Source organism: Anomaloglossus baeobatrachus, chromosome 5, assembly GCF_048569485.1.
Source record: "Anomaloglossus baeobatrachus isolate aAnoBae1 chromosome 5, aAnoBae1.hap1, whole genome shotgun sequence".
Lineage (NCBI taxonomy): Eukaryota > Metazoa > Chordata > Amphibia > Anura > Aromobatidae > Anomaloglossus > Anomaloglossus baeobatrachus.
The window spans coordinates 414,982,466-414,998,021 of NC_134357.1; the positions used below are offsets into that span (position 1 = coordinate 414,982,466).

At 45.2% G+C, this 15,556-nt stretch overlaps 1 protein-coding gene across 1 annotated transcript in view; it reads right to left on the reverse strand.

The window, feature by feature from the left end:
• The window catches only part of EFCAB3 (EF-hand calcium binding domain 3), a 50,535-nt gene that overhangs the window by 2,408 nt on the left and 32,571 nt on the right, over nt 1–15,556 (reverse strand). Inside the window, exons 5-7 of the mRNA XM_075347730.1 lie at nt 15,325–15,468; nt 11,736–11,807; nt 4,758–4,878 (exon numbers count right to left, since the gene is read on the reverse strand). Coding sequence (XP_075203845.1) covers nt 4,758–4,878; nt 11,736–11,807; nt 15,325–15,468 — 337 coding nt within the window. The remainder of the gene's footprint in view (nt 1–4,757; nt 4,879–11,735; nt 11,808–15,324; nt 15,469–15,556) is intronic.

Here is a 15,556-nt window from a genome sequence, read left to right on the forward strand (position 1 = left end):
CACATCATTTGCCTGCAGTTACCACTAGGGGGAGCCCATGACATACAAAGTTGATACACATGTACATACTAGCTGATACACATGTACCGAGCTGACCCAAGTGGTGGCTGGATACAGACATTTTCCTCTGTTATAACTGGAATGACCCTTTTTTCTCCTTCCTCACATTGTCACCTATTCCGTAAAGTTGAGAATGCCCATTTATCTAATCCATTGTGGTATTGTGCTGCTGCTAGTTGTATCTACACTCTGCTGATAAACTGATGTATCTAAACCTAATTAGTTTTTATCAAATTTTTTAGTTAAGATCTCTGCACCAGTCCGGCACTATTCCTATACATAAGCAGGTGGCACCACAAGGCCGGGATCAAGTCATGTGACATGGCTGGTTCTCCATTTTTGCATTTGTCTTTCCATTTTGTGCCAAGAATGGGAAGGTGCCAGCCAGGATTTATCTAGGTGGCAGCATCACTGCTATTGAAAGGGTTAAAGTAGGCACTTTTGTAGAAATACACTCAAACACAGCTGTGTCTTATCGGCTACCCACTCAATAGCAGGATATATGCTGCAGTACCGCCACGCTCACTGTCAGGTGCTGGTACTGTGGCGAGCAGAAGTGGACCCACTGGACCACAGGGGGACCACGGGCCTGCCCTTTTAGTGGGAGGGGCTTGACTATACACCCAACATGAAGAGGACGCCATGTGCTACTCCTAGGGCAGGGACTGTGGCAGCTGACCCCCAGAGCAGAGGAGAACTTAAAAGTAGACAGGGCTGGGTCTCAAGTGGCTGGAGCAGATGGCTCAGTCAGGGCGGACAGGCACAGTCTCTGGCGTGGTAAGGGCCACCAGGATAGCTGAGGCCGGTGGTACAGCCGGGATGGAAAGGCACAATCTCTGGTGTGGTGAGGGCCACCGGGATAGCTGAGGCTGGCAACATGGCTGGGACGTACAAGCACAGTCTCTGGCATAGCAGGGGCTGCCAGGGTAGCTGAGGCACATTCGAGACAGACAGGCATGAATACTGGCACCGAACGGACAGGATGGGACAACACAGGACAGGACAGACACGGGGACCTGAAAACTAGCTAGTAAAGCTAAGGAGTTAATCAGGGAACTACCCTAGTGGGAGCTTGCCCTATATACCCAGTGCCTCTCAGCAATAGGCCAGGAGGCACATCCTGGGAGTGATGCGTTGGTCTTCTAAGAGAGGGGCACCGGTGCACGTAAACTCCTTAAGAGCGCTCCTGTAGATGCTGTGATGCGCGCACAGTCTCTGGGAGGCGGGGGAGGAGATTCCACATGGAGTAGAGGCCGAGACGCTGGGCAGCGTGGAGGGACGCGAACGCGGCGGTGAGTCAGAGCGTGTCCCTGTACAAAGGCAAGGAGTGCAGGGACACAGCATTACACATACTCAAGGCACCTGCATAGACACAAGCTCTTTAGCAGCCAAAAAAATGAATAAAAACCAAAAGCAATTCTCTGGAACACCTTAGTCACTACCAGGTTTTAATTAGCGGCAGATTTTGTGGCAGAGCGTTCCTTGACTAAAAATCAGTTCTATTCAATTAAATGTTGTTCTTTAGTTGTCTAGCACATGGAATATGGATTTCTGCAAGTTCCAGTTAGTTAAATTGGACTTTCATACATTTCTGCTGCAAAATGTAGTGTGTGTGAATATGTCCTAATTCTATACTTAAGAACTTTGTAGTTCTTCAAATTTGCAGAAAATTAATACACGAAATGTTACCACAATTAGATTGGTATTTGCAGAGTCTAAATAAAACGACTGCACATTTTTAATAGTGATTAGACTTCAGCTGGAAGATTGACAGATCCTGTGCTCATGATGGTAGTCCATGTCTTTCGATTACTACAGCTGAAAACAGAAGTTTCCATCCACTATCTAAAAAGACACATATGCATGTTTTTCTATCTGACATGAAATCAGAATAAACCTTTCCCGTTTTAGGTGAATTAGGAACCAAAATTATTTATATTTGCCAAATGCCAGAATAATGAGACGGAGAGAAAGTTTTAATGCATTTTTATTACTTTCTGTAAAGTCAAAAAATTACATACAATAGGAGTACTATGCCTTTAAACAATATTGGACAGCCCATATGATGATGTCATGTCTTTGGAAGCTTCTCATAGGTTTATTGACAATATCTGAGTTAATTAGAGACACACTTGTGGGTGTATTTTAATGCACAACTGAAACACACTGCTTCTTTGTGTAGCATCATGGGAAAGTCAAAAGAAATCAGCCAAGATCTCAGGAAGAGAATTGTGGACTTACACAAGTCTGGTTCATCCTTGAGTGAAATTTCCAGATACCTGTCACTGCAGTCCTGGCACTTATCCTGCCTTGCTGCTGCCCACAAGGCATCCATTACTGCTCTACAGAGCTTCCCAGTGTCCACCCCAGAATCCATTTTGCCCAGACGAAGGTTCTGAATGTAAGAGCTGAAACGTTGGCAAAACTGGCAGTGTGACTCTTTGCAGAAATAATTTACAAATAAATTATATTATTTCTTCACAAACTTGTGTGTGCCAGAAATCTATATTATTATTAATTATTATTATTATTACTATTATCTCCTTTTTCTGAGCACCGATCTATGTATGGTTGCAGCAGAGCTTTATTCATTCAAGCTTATGCAAACTGAAACATCTTATGGGTGGCTACTTTTTTGGTTGTTTCTTGAGTGCTTCTTTCATCAATTTTAGCCACTGTTGGTTTTTCTGAAAACTTTCCCATGGTTTTTGTGACTTCTTTAATGCTGTAATTTTCAAGTTATTTTTTCCACTCTATTGAAACTGCTGGCTTTTTGTATGCAAAAATTATGGCAAAACAATGCAAAAGATGTCTGGGCATTTTTTGAGCTTTCCCATTGATTTGTACTGTAATGTACAGACCATCTTGAAAGTGGAAAACACCGGCAGATTGAACATGTCACTTCTTTTGACTGCTTGGCACTTTAAAATCCTGAAGCGATTAAAATATGCTCAAGACCCTTAACATAAGAACAGCAAGTAATTTTTACATAAAAATGCTTATGTTCACTTTTTTGGAGCATTACGTGGTGAAATGTTATGCCTGAAAAGACGTGTGAACATACCCTTGACTGTCCTACTGCAGAGGCTTCCCCCCTCAGCTCAGTAAATCCCCAAAATATAAAAACCCGTTTTCCCCAACTGTTAATAAACACGTAACACCATTATTTGGATAAATTGGCCAAATCGGCCCTGTTTATTAACAAACAATATAAACAAACAAATAAATAACTATTTATAAACAAATGCAAGGGCGGTTCTTGGAGCCCCAAAACCTGACGGACACCAAATATTGTTATCAAACCATCCGGCATATTTGCCCTAAGCCGTGACCACAAGCTCGGGGGCACCACCTTTGCCGGAAAAACCTTGTCCCTAACATACTCTCCGGAGACCCCCCCTGGAGAGCCCCCAAGTCCGCCAGGCAATTACCATACCAGAATAAACGAGGGGGGTGGTCCCCATCTATCCGATGTACCACCCCCCACCCCGACATTTCCACCGACTCCAAGAATCCCCCTCGCTACCGCTCGCCAAAATGACCCGAACACACCACAGTAAATTAACATAACCTTAACTCTTCCACTTCCCCCAACAAAGATTAAACATAGAGCGGGACCGTACACTATAGGTACCTCGTGCCGAAGTGGTGGCCCCGCCTCTCCCTGCTCTCTCTGGACATATATATATATATATATATATAGCAGTCCCACCCCTTTTACCTCCCCTGGCCATGTATATCCAACCCTTGAACTAATGACCCCACAAAAAGCCCGCTCTTTTCCTGTAGCAAAATTAACCCCTTGGTTGCCCTGCAAAGGAGAGTCATGGGTCACTACGCCCATGGCTCTGCCTTGGCTCCATTCTGCCTCAACAAGTGAAATAGTAAAAGCCAGTTGTCAATTGAGCCTTGACTACACGTTCTTTAGCTGGAGTTTTTCGCATACTTCAAACTGTGATGCTTCTAATTACTGAACACAATAAATATGTTTTCTATCAGACAGAAGCAACATAGTTACTGAAGCTTTCTGAGACATCATTAAGCCAGGGAGAAAGTATGGCATCGGATGCAACAGCTTTGGATGCGATATACTAGGTTCTGCAGCGAGTGTGAGCCGAGTGTTATTCTGCTGTGATCCAATCCTGCCATCAGATCACTGGTGCAGAGAAGAGGGAGAGATGAATCTCTCCGTCTTCTCCATTGCCAGTCTCTGCGTTTAGCAAACTACACTTGGATGTCATCCGAATGCAGTCCGATGTATCACATGCAGCCAGAGACTTGGATGGGTCCGAGTGATGCGAGACTCGACAGTTGCTGCAAATTGTTTCCCTGAGTCTAATTCAGCCTCAGAAAAATATTGCAGATTGGAACTGAACCATAAAATAACATTGGTCCAAATGAAATGTGATATTTGTATCGCATTCCACTTGTCCAATTTATACTCTTGTGTGCAAGAGTCATTATTGGAGCTTTGAAACGCTGCACCTTACATATCCTGCCAGCTTCTGCACACAGTGTAGCCAGACTATACAGAAAGCAGCCAGGCGATCCATTGTGTCAGCGGCCAACTTGGAATCTACCAGCTAGAGCAGATTGCCAATCCGGATCTGGGGACTATAGATGTGGCTGCTGGACCAGGATCCTGCAAATGTTCTTTGCTGAACTTTACACATGGTAAAAGTCAGATTTCTACTCACCTTGCTATTTCAGCAGTGGATTTTGCGGGAAGACAAGATTTTTGCAACAGTCTGGAAATGGCATCAAATAAAACTGTATCCAAATACTCCTGTTCCGATACTGGCAAAAGCTGTTTTCTGTCTGCAACACAAGCCATATAATTGAAAGGGAAAAAAAATGAACATTAAACCATTAACAGAATGCAAGTGTGGGCAGCAAAAATTAGAATTTAAAAACAAGAATGATAATGTAGAGTATTTGATCCCAATCATGGTCACAAATTCCCACCTATGACCTGAGTTCCTTTTTATCCTCAAAGACAATAGGCATTTTGCAGTATATGAAGTTTTTTTAGTACAGAAAATCTCTAGATATTGGCTGTGTGAACAATACCAAAAAGAAAAAAAATGGCCAGTATTGGCCCCTTAAAAGATAATAAGATAATTGTAGATGTCAAGGAAAACTCTGAGATATAAAACAGGCATTTTTCATCCATGATAACCAATGAACTGAGTCAGTTCAAAGCTGGGCAACTAGAGTACTACAATGGATGGAAGGCCTCCCATATGATTAGAGGTTGTAAAAATTGGGCTTATTTAGCTTAGAAAAAAGATGTCTCAGATATCTCATTTATATGTATTGTGACGACCTGGGCCCTGAACGTCTTGGGGCACACGTCTGGCAGCGGGATCAAGACACACACAAGCACTTTGTCACTTAAAGAATCTCGGTGATTTATTCACATCCTCATAAACCACGCAGTGTAATGGGCCACAGCCACTTTCCCGCAGGACAATGTCTCACTGTCTGTTTAAACTGCTGATTGTTCATACAGTTCATTCTCTGGCATCAGCCAGTATAGTCCCCTTTCTGGGGTGTTACCTGCCAGTAGGTTTCCAGGCTGTCAGTCTGCCTCCATCCAGTCCAGGGAGACTCTCACACTGGGCTCAACATCCTGGCCCATGGACACGTTCCAATTCCTCACAGCCTCAGTGGATTCTGCAGCTCCCTGACATTTCAGAGCCCTCACTAGCTCTGCATGCACAGGATCTCCTGCACATGTGCTCCAACCAAGATGGCTCCCACCAGCACACAGAGCCCATGTGACAAACGACAGCTCCATTAAATCCCATGAGACACACCTACGTATGGGAGGTATGTGGATGGTCAGTCCCGCCCATCACTTCTGACCATCCCATGAACCCAGCCCTGAATGTGTACAACAATCCTCATGGAACTACAAGTCCCAGAGAAACATTCCAGGTTCAGATCACAGAGGATTTCCCCCTCTGTGACACATACCGGCCATCTACCACATTGCATCCTTACATATCCCCCCCCTCTGTTCCAACTTGTAGGGTGGAACACTCGACAACCTACAGTGACCCTGAGTCAGGGCATTAGGGAAACCATACCCTACCAGTCGAATGGGCCCTCTACGAAAACTTGGAGTTTCTGCTCCTGACCGACCATCCGCCACTGTCACCAAACCCTCCTCAGTGAACCCTCTTCTCAGACACGTCCGCCGGTCCGACATATCGTTCCATAACTGTCTCCAACGGTCAGTGTGGTAGTGAGACACCCCATCAGTCAAAACTACCGTGCGGCCTGACTCTGCGCTAACCAGTCCACTAGAGGGGCTCTTGTCCAGGTACATCACAACCGAGCCGACAGGAGATCTCCCACAACTAGACCCTGCACACTCTCTGTTTGCCAATCTACTATGGCCTCTTCTCTTATGACGTCTTAGGTCACCTTTCCATCTCCGCCTTTTCCCACCACCACTTTTGGCTATGGACCAGTCACTCCCTCCATCTTTTCTTTCAGATTTTGTTTTAGAGGGCTTGGACCCTTCAGAGTCTGTGCCATAGCCTGATTTATAGGTAGGTCTTCTATGACCTAGGCTCCTTTCCCTACAGGACCTACTTCCCTTGCCAGTGAAGGCAACACGTTCATCAGGTGGACCACACTTCTTCTCTGGGCCCTGGCCCGAAAGCGGTCGTGACCTCAAACTCACTTGACAAAGTGTCTCTGCAATCTTCTGTCTTTCAAGATCCATTTGCTTTAGTTCTTCCAGGTATCCCAGGCGGTATTCTAGGAGAACTCGTACGTTTTCAACACACTCCTTTGTTCCCGCCATGACACATGGAACCATACCAACTTCACAGGGTAACCTGGCTTTATGATAAACCTTAAGTCTTACTCTCGTCACACCGGATGTATCAACCATCTCCTGCATGACTCTTCCATTTCTGCCAATCAGTTTCTTGACAAGTTCTCTGGGCACTTGTGTGACCTCTTCCACAAAGTCCAACAGCCTTCGAGCTGTTTTCACTGCTTCTTCAGTTTTCCCATAGATTTGGAATGTTCCACTGTGCTCTTCTAATTCAATCGCTGTAATACCTGGAACCTTCCTGGCTTGCTGAATGTTACTTTTCAGCGCTCTTAATGCGAGCCCAATTAATGATTTCTTCACCACCACAACTTCCTGAAATTCTGCAGTGAGCTGCTTCATACACTCCAAGCGTCTGGTGTCTTCTTCCATCTGTGCCGAGATGAGCCATTTCGTGCGAAGACACTGCAGGTGCATGTCACTCAGGATAGCCACCCGCTTCTTTGTGACATTACTGGCAGAGCACACCACCAACCGACAAGTCTCTGGGGCAAAGTACACTTCACAGGCCCCTACAGCCTTCTTAAACGTCTCATGCATCGACTTATGGGCACAGGCTTTTCTTAGGTCTTCGGGCACATCTACCATGCACTTAAAGAATGGACCGGTTTCTTGACCTTCAAGGAAATTAGACCATTCCTTTGGTCTCTTGCATCTATCTTTTTCTCTCATGCACGGCTCCACCTCTTGAGTTACACACTCTTCCGGTTCAGCTCCAGCCTCAGAGCCTTTGGGTTTGCTACTCTTCTTAACCAAGACAATCTCTATGTCTTCCATCTTGGTCTTACCAGGCAGGTCACTCAGGCTATCAGTTCCTGATAAGACCTCTGGTCCAGACTTCACCTCATCAGAGACTCTTTTCACTTCTGCAGCACCAGCTGTCTCTTGGGTCTTCACTGCGTTACCTTCAACTTCCTTGCGGGTCTCTGCAGTGTCACATTCAGTCCTCTTTTTTTCTGCAAGGGTGTCACACCCTTCAGCGTGGTACTCTGTTCCTCTTAGACCTTTGGCCCCGTTTTCACCCTTCATCACCCCAACACTGGGTAATTTACCGGTCTGCTCACCATGACCTCTATGGATTTGTACTTCACCAACTTTCTCCAGGATTCCTTGTCCTGTATTACCCTCTAGGATTTCACCTCCCACAGTGCTCTTGTCCGACAGACCTTCTGCTTCATGCTTGGAATCTATAGGAGACACCACCATTACTGCTTTGGTTGGCTCATTTTTTGACATTTCACCCTGCTGATGTCTGTCGTTACAATGTGTCAGTTCAGTTTCTGATACCTCTTTCTTGTGTAGGACATCGCTGTCTGACTCTACCTTAGCAGTTGCTACTGGCAATGTGTTTTCCTCGACCAGGTACTTCACTTTCTCTGCACCCTCAGACGGGATACCTTGCACAAGCTTTTGGCGCTTATTACGTCTCCGGCGTCTGGAGGAGGTTTTACCCTTCTCAATTGTCTGTACCTCACTGCACTCTCTTGTCCTTTTATAAGAGTCAGTGTCCATTCTGGAGTCATCGTCACTCCCCCTGGCGTCCTGGACTATCATGTCCCCACTTAACCAGATATCTGCCTCCCTTTCTGGAGCTACCCCGTTTTTAACGGAGACACTATTGGTTATTCCCTTAGTCCCTATGTCACCAAGTTGGGTCCGTCCATTTTCTTTGGTCACCCCTAACTTAGGACAGTCAATTTTAGAAGGTACTATCTCCTCCTTACCACACATAACTCCACAACAAGGACCCCTTTTCACCTCCCAATGTGGTAGGGTTTCCTTTGGGCTGTTCTGGCTCTTACACAAGCAACCGGATACGTCCCCCTGCTTCCACAAGTGCACAAATAATTTAGAGTCCCAACCTATAATAATTGGGTGCAGTAAATCTGAGACTACACCAACATCATGAGAACCACTGTCCCTGGCTGTCTTTATGACCACGCTGGATACTGGGTATTCTGTCTCATTATTGTGGGTGCAGCTGACGTGGATCTTCCTTCCAGGAATCAAGTTGACATCAGAAGTGGCCCTCACCAGGGTCACCAAGCTCCTTGAGTCTACGACCCCTGTTACAGATTCCCCATCCACTTCCACGGAACACAGACGTGGCTTCTCGTCGGATGGGTGGTCTATACCGCAAACCGGGCACTTGTGGCATGAACACTGTTGTCCCTGGCTACAGTCCATCTGCGCCACTTCACCCTTGGATTTGGGATGCTCTGCACCATTTTGGGGGACCACCGCTTTCTGGGACTCCTCCCCCTTTTGGGCATCCACCCCTTTATGGGACTCCATCCCCTTATGGGCAACCACCCCTTTATGGGACTCCACCCCCTTATGGGCAACCACCCCTTTATGGGACTCCACCCCCTTATGGGCAACCACCCCTTTATGGGACTCCACCCCCTTATGGGCAACCACCCCTTTATGGGCAACCACCCCTTTATGGGCTTTCTGTGGCTTCCTTGCAGTGTCCTTAGATCCCAGTTCACACCGTTCCCCTTTATCTCCCTGGGTACCCTGTGCCCGTACTGGCCCCAGAAGGGAATTCACAAACTGGTCCACTGCTGCCACATCTCTGCGCACTGACAGCTCCTGCTGTCCACACACAAGGAACTGGTACAGCTCCTCCATAACGTCCAGGCTTGCGGCTCCACTCATGGTCGCTCAGCTTTCCCGGAACTTCGTGGACCCGCCGATCCACCGCAAGCTGCTTGAGTGCGCCGTCAATTTTCGTGGACCCGCCGATCCACCGCAAACTGCTTCAAAAAATTTTTTCGTGGACCCGCCGATCCACAGCAAGCAGTCCGTATCCACAAGAATATGTCCTAGGCCGTTGCCCTTAGCAACCAGGCTGTGTTGCCCCTAGCAACCAGGCTGCATTGCCCCTAGCAACCAGGCCATATGCCCGCATTCTCCACCATAATGTGACGACCTGGGCCCTGAACGTCTTGGGGCACACGTCTGGCAGCGGGATCAAGACACACACAAGCACTTTGTCACTTAAAGAATCTCGGTGATTTATTCACATCCTCATAAACCACGCAGTGTAATGGGCCACAGCCACTTTCCCGCAGGACAATGTCTCACTGTCTGTTTAAACTGCTGATTGTTCATACAGTTCATTCTCTGGCATCAGCCAGTATAGTCCCCTTTCTGGGGTGTTACCTGCCAGTAGGTTTGCAGGCTGTCAGTCTGCCTCCATCCAGTCCAGGGAGACTCTCACACTGGGCTCAACATCCTGGCCCATGGACACGTTCCAATTCCTCACAGCCTCAGTGGATTCTGCAGCTCCCTGACATTTCAGAGCCCTCACTAGCTCTGCATGCACAGGATCTCCTGCACATGTGCTCCAACCAAGATGGCTCCCACCAGCACACAGAGCCCATGTGACAAACGACAGCTCCATTAAATCCCATGAGACACACCTACGTATGGGAGGTATGTGGATGGTCAGTCCCGCCCATCACTTCTGACCATCCCATGAACCCAGCCCTGAATGTGTACAACAATCCTCATGGAACTACAAGTCCCAGAGAAACATTCCAGGTTCAGATCACAGAGGATTTCCCCCTCTGTGACACATACCGGCCATCTACCACATTGCATCCTTACAGTATATAAAAATGTGTGGTCAATGCAAAGGACTGGCACATGACTTATTCCTTCCAGTAAAAATAGTATGAACTAGGGGGCTATCATTACAAGTGGAAGAATGGTGTTTCCAACAGCTAAATAGGAAAGGGTTCTTTACAGTTAGAGCAGACAGACTGAAATGCCCTACCACAAGAGGTAGTAGTGGCAGACACTATAACAACTTTTTAAAAAGGGTTGGGTGATTTCCTCAGTACATACAACATCGTGGGTTATATATAATTTAGTGTCAAGGTATAATTGGTGGAGAAAGCCTGAACTTGATGGACCTAGGTCTTTTTCAACAAATGTAACTATGTAATAGAAAGCAGGATCAATGCTAAAAAAAAAATCCTCAAACTTACATGTGCACACCATACAGAGAAGTAATACAAAAATTTGGTGCTCTGTACCTGGGGAAACGTTCAGGAGAGAGGCTGTGTGCAGATATCAGCACTAAATGGCTGCCATCATCACATTCAATTAACATAAAGAAAAACCGCACTCTTGGAACCACTGCTGCGGCTATCATGTGGCCGCTCCAGCACGTCCTTACAATAAGGCGATAATTAAGAAGAAAAACAGGACTCTGTGTGCCATAGATATATATAACCATAATCAATATCACCCAACAATCATTTGCACATAAAAATATATTTTATTATCATTAGAAATGGGGATAACGATTACAATAATGATACAATTTACATAAAGGAGGGGGAGGCAGGGAACGAGGACTAGAAAAATGGCACAATAAAAACCCTATTGGATAATAGAATTGTGACCTCAGTTATAGTAGCCTGGTAAATACTAATGACTAGGAAAATTACCATAATCCGAGATTAAACCAGGCATCAATACACAATATGGAAAACTGCTGTAATCAAGGACAAAATTCCTATATGGATGTCAATAACAATGAACCATAATATGTACAATAAATCAGAAAAGTTCATCAGTAATTGAGAGTATAAGTCCTCAAACAGTCAGCTTACCCATGGGAGGTCGCATAAATTAGATTGATGTATGCCCCCATCATCACATTCAATGCCTGATGAAGACAGCAGTTTGATGTTGAAACAATGCCCAAAATAAATATCATTTCCCCAGTCTCATTCCTGGATTCGGCAGAAGCTATGTATTTTTGTTTTGTCTTTTTCTGTATACAATTCATATATAGAAGTGAACTCACCAATAGTTATCAAAAATCGCTGTTTGTCTGTCAGAACTGCAAGGAAATCAGAAAAATTCACCTTCCCATCACCTAAGGGAAAATATGAAAAGCTATCAGATTTGATTATTGATCCCTATTATAGTAACAGTTCCTTATGGTAATTTACAACATAAAAAATTATAGTTCAGGCTTAAAAAAAAAATCATAAGAAAAATTATTTTGAGGTCAGCCGAGGTGTTTTTTCTTTTTTAGTTTTAAATATTTGTACTTTGGCTCAAAAAAGTTCTGAAATCTAAAAAGGCTGATAATGAAGAAAAAAAAATCTCAAAACAACTAAATACAGTACATATGAAATGGCAAGAATAAAATAACAGGAAAAGAACTGAGAGTGATATCGTGCCCTCAAAAAAATACCACCTGCACTGGAAATCTAGAATAAAAAATGTTGTAATGACATTATTACAGGATAGCTAAAGGTACCGTCACACTAAGCAACTTACCAGCGATCCCAACAACGATAGGGATCGCTGGTAAGTTGCTAGGAGGTTGCTGGTGAGATGTCACACTGCAACGCTCCAGCGATCCCACCAGCAACCTGACCTGGCAGGGATCGCTGGAGCGTCGCTACACAAGTTGCTGGTGAGCTCACCAGCAACCAGTGACAAGCCCCCAGCGCTGCGTGGAAGATGCTGCGCTTGGTAACTAAGGTAAATATCGGGTAACCAACCCGATATTTACCTTGGTTACCACCGCACGTGCAGAGAGCAGGGAGCAGCGCACACTGAGCGCTGGCTCCCTGCTCTCCTAGTTACAGCACACATCGGGTTAATTACCCGATGTGTGCTGCAGCTAAATGTGCACAGAGCAGGGAGCAGTGCACACTGCTTAGCGCTGGCTCCTTGCTCTCCTAGTTACAGCACACATCGGGTTAATTAACCCGATGTGTGCTGCAGCTACATGTGCACAGAGCAGGGAGCAGCGCACAATGCTTAGCGCTGGCTCCTTGCTCTCCTAGTTACAGCACACATCGGGTTAATTAACCCGATGTGTGCTGCAGCTACATGTGCACAGAGCAGGAGCCGGCAGCACAGGCAGTGAGAGCGGCGGAGGCTGGTATCAAAGGTAAATATCGGGTAACCAAGGACAGGGCTTCTTGGTTACCCGATGTTTACATTGGTTACCAGCCTCTGCAGAAGCCGGCTCCTGCTGCCTGCACATTTAGTTGTTGCTGTCTCGCTGTAACACACAGCGATCTGTGCTTCACAGCAGGACAGCAACAACTAAAAAATGGCCCAGGACATTCAGCAACAACCAACGACCTCAGAGCAGGGGCCAGGTTGTTGCTGGATGTCACACTAAGCAACATCGCTAGCAACGTCACAAAAGTTGTTCGTTAGCAGCGATGTTGCTAGCGATGTTGCTTAGTGTGACGGGGCCTTAAGTGTCTTATCGGTGGTGGTCCCACTACCTGCACCTACACTAATCACAAAAATGGGTTTTCAAGTTCCTTGCCTAAATAGAATGGAGGTCAAGCATGCAGGACCACCACTTCATTCTAACAAGGGACATGACATTCCTATTATTGTGATTGGTGGAGGTCATGGGACCCCCAGTGATCAGGCACTTATTCCTTATGCTGCATATACACTGTCCTATCCTAATGAACATTCTGTACATCCACTGCAACTCAGCTTCCATCCACTTCAATAGGAGAGAAGCTGTAATCCCGACAAAAGTGACCACACTGTGCACGGAGCCGTACTTTATACTGTGTACATCCAGACACCACTGCAAACAGTGGATCACAAGGGGTGCCGGATGTCAGATCCCTACCGATCACTATTGCTGACCTATCCAATCTCTAAGTAGTGGACAATCTCTTTAAAGAGAACCTGTCAGCAGGATTTAGCACTTTAAAGTAAAGCCATGGCCATAATGGTACTGTGATGCTGAATAAATGGATCCCTGCAGTGACAAAATCCAATTTGTGGTTGTTAAATAATCTTTCTCTAAAGTTTTCATCTGATGATGTCTTCTGTGCATTGGTGTGCATCGGGGCAGGACTTGAGTGCAGGGTTTTCTTCTCCGCCCCTCCATCTGCCTCCTCTGTTTCTTCTACTGGTAACTGCTTCTTCAGTGACTTGCCTCCTTTTTGAAATTCGGCACCCCTGCTGCCATCATTACGGTGGGCGGTGAATGCGCAGTGTGATTCTGTAGGCAGTCTACAAGTCTTCAATAAAATGGCCTAGAGGTGGAAAGTGAGCAGATCGACAGCTCAATGACCTCTTCATTAAGCCTAAATCTCAATCTGCACATGCCCTGGCGCCATTTTATTGAAGACCGCGCACAGTGAGATTCTGCAAACTGTCTTCAAACAAATGGTGCTGCGCAGATTGAGATGTCGGCTAATTGAGGTCATTGAAGCTGAAATCTCGATCTGTGCATGCACCATTTTATTGAAGGCCTGCAGACCGCCCACAGAATCAAACTGTGCATGCGCTGCCCACCGCAATGATGGCATAAGCGGCACGGAATCTCAAAAAGGAGGCAGGTCACTGAATAATCAGTGACCAGTAGAAGAAACAGAGGAGGCAGAAGGAGGGGCGGATAAGAAGACCCAACCCCGCAATTCCTGCCCCAATGCACACTAATGCACAGAAGACGTCATTAATTGAAAAGAGAGAACGATTATTCAATATAGGAAAATAAAAAGTCCAGCGCTGACCAGGCAAATTAAAAGTCCAAAAATGTATTATAGATAGTATTAAAATCCAGCAAGTAAAGGCTTATATCATGAGGAGGCAGACAGAACAACGCGTTTCGACGCTCAGGTCTTAATCATGATTATTCAACAACCAAAAATCGGATTCCTTGAGTGCAGGTATCCACTTAATCAGCATTACAGCACCATTATGGCCATGGCTTTTCTTTATAGTGCTAAATCCTGCTGACGGGTTCTCTTTAATTTTTTATATGCCAATTAACTGTATAGTTGAACACAATCTGTTGTTCCCTGTTATCACCCTAGGAAGTCGCTGACTGTAGCTCTATAATAGTCTGACTAGGAATCCTTTATTCTCACAATTACTACGTCACATTACAGATCTGAGAACATAAAGATATTGTATGTGTAAAACTCCTGTTCTAAATATAAACTATAGGCTATAAGTATCCTGCTCAAAATGAACATGGCAGCTCATTTTTTCATGTTTTGTTTCCTTTGTCTTATACCTAAGGAAACATTCAGCTCAGGGAACAAAAGTAATTTGATATTTCATGTATATACACATGGAAAAAGTAGTATGGTTGTATAGGTGCTTGTCCTATAATAAAAATGAGGCTTTTTTTTTAGAGATCTGATGCACCAGTAATGAGATATGTTGTGTGAAATCATATGCAAATCAGGCTGTAAGTGCACTGGGGGCGTGGCCATGCACTTAGTCTCTCCCATGAGTATTGACTCACTTCTACACAAAATCTATCATGATTGACACATCGCGTAACAAAAAAGGTAGTATTTTAACTACTGGGGGACAAACACTTATACAGCCATACTACTACTTCAATTTGTAACAAAATACAGAATACCAGAGTGAGCAATACTTACCATCAATATCTGCACTTTTTAAGGCCTCAAAAGCGTCTTGATGGGTTAAACAGATCCCCATAGTATTTAGTGAAAACTGCAGGTCATTCATGTCCACACACTTAGTTTTATCCTTCCGAAAAAACTTGAAGACATCTTGGAAGGCTGTAAGTGGCAAGATAAGAAATCAAAGAACTACAAAAGGGACTGGCGATTATGCTTGTATAGCACAATGATTTACAAATGAAAAATC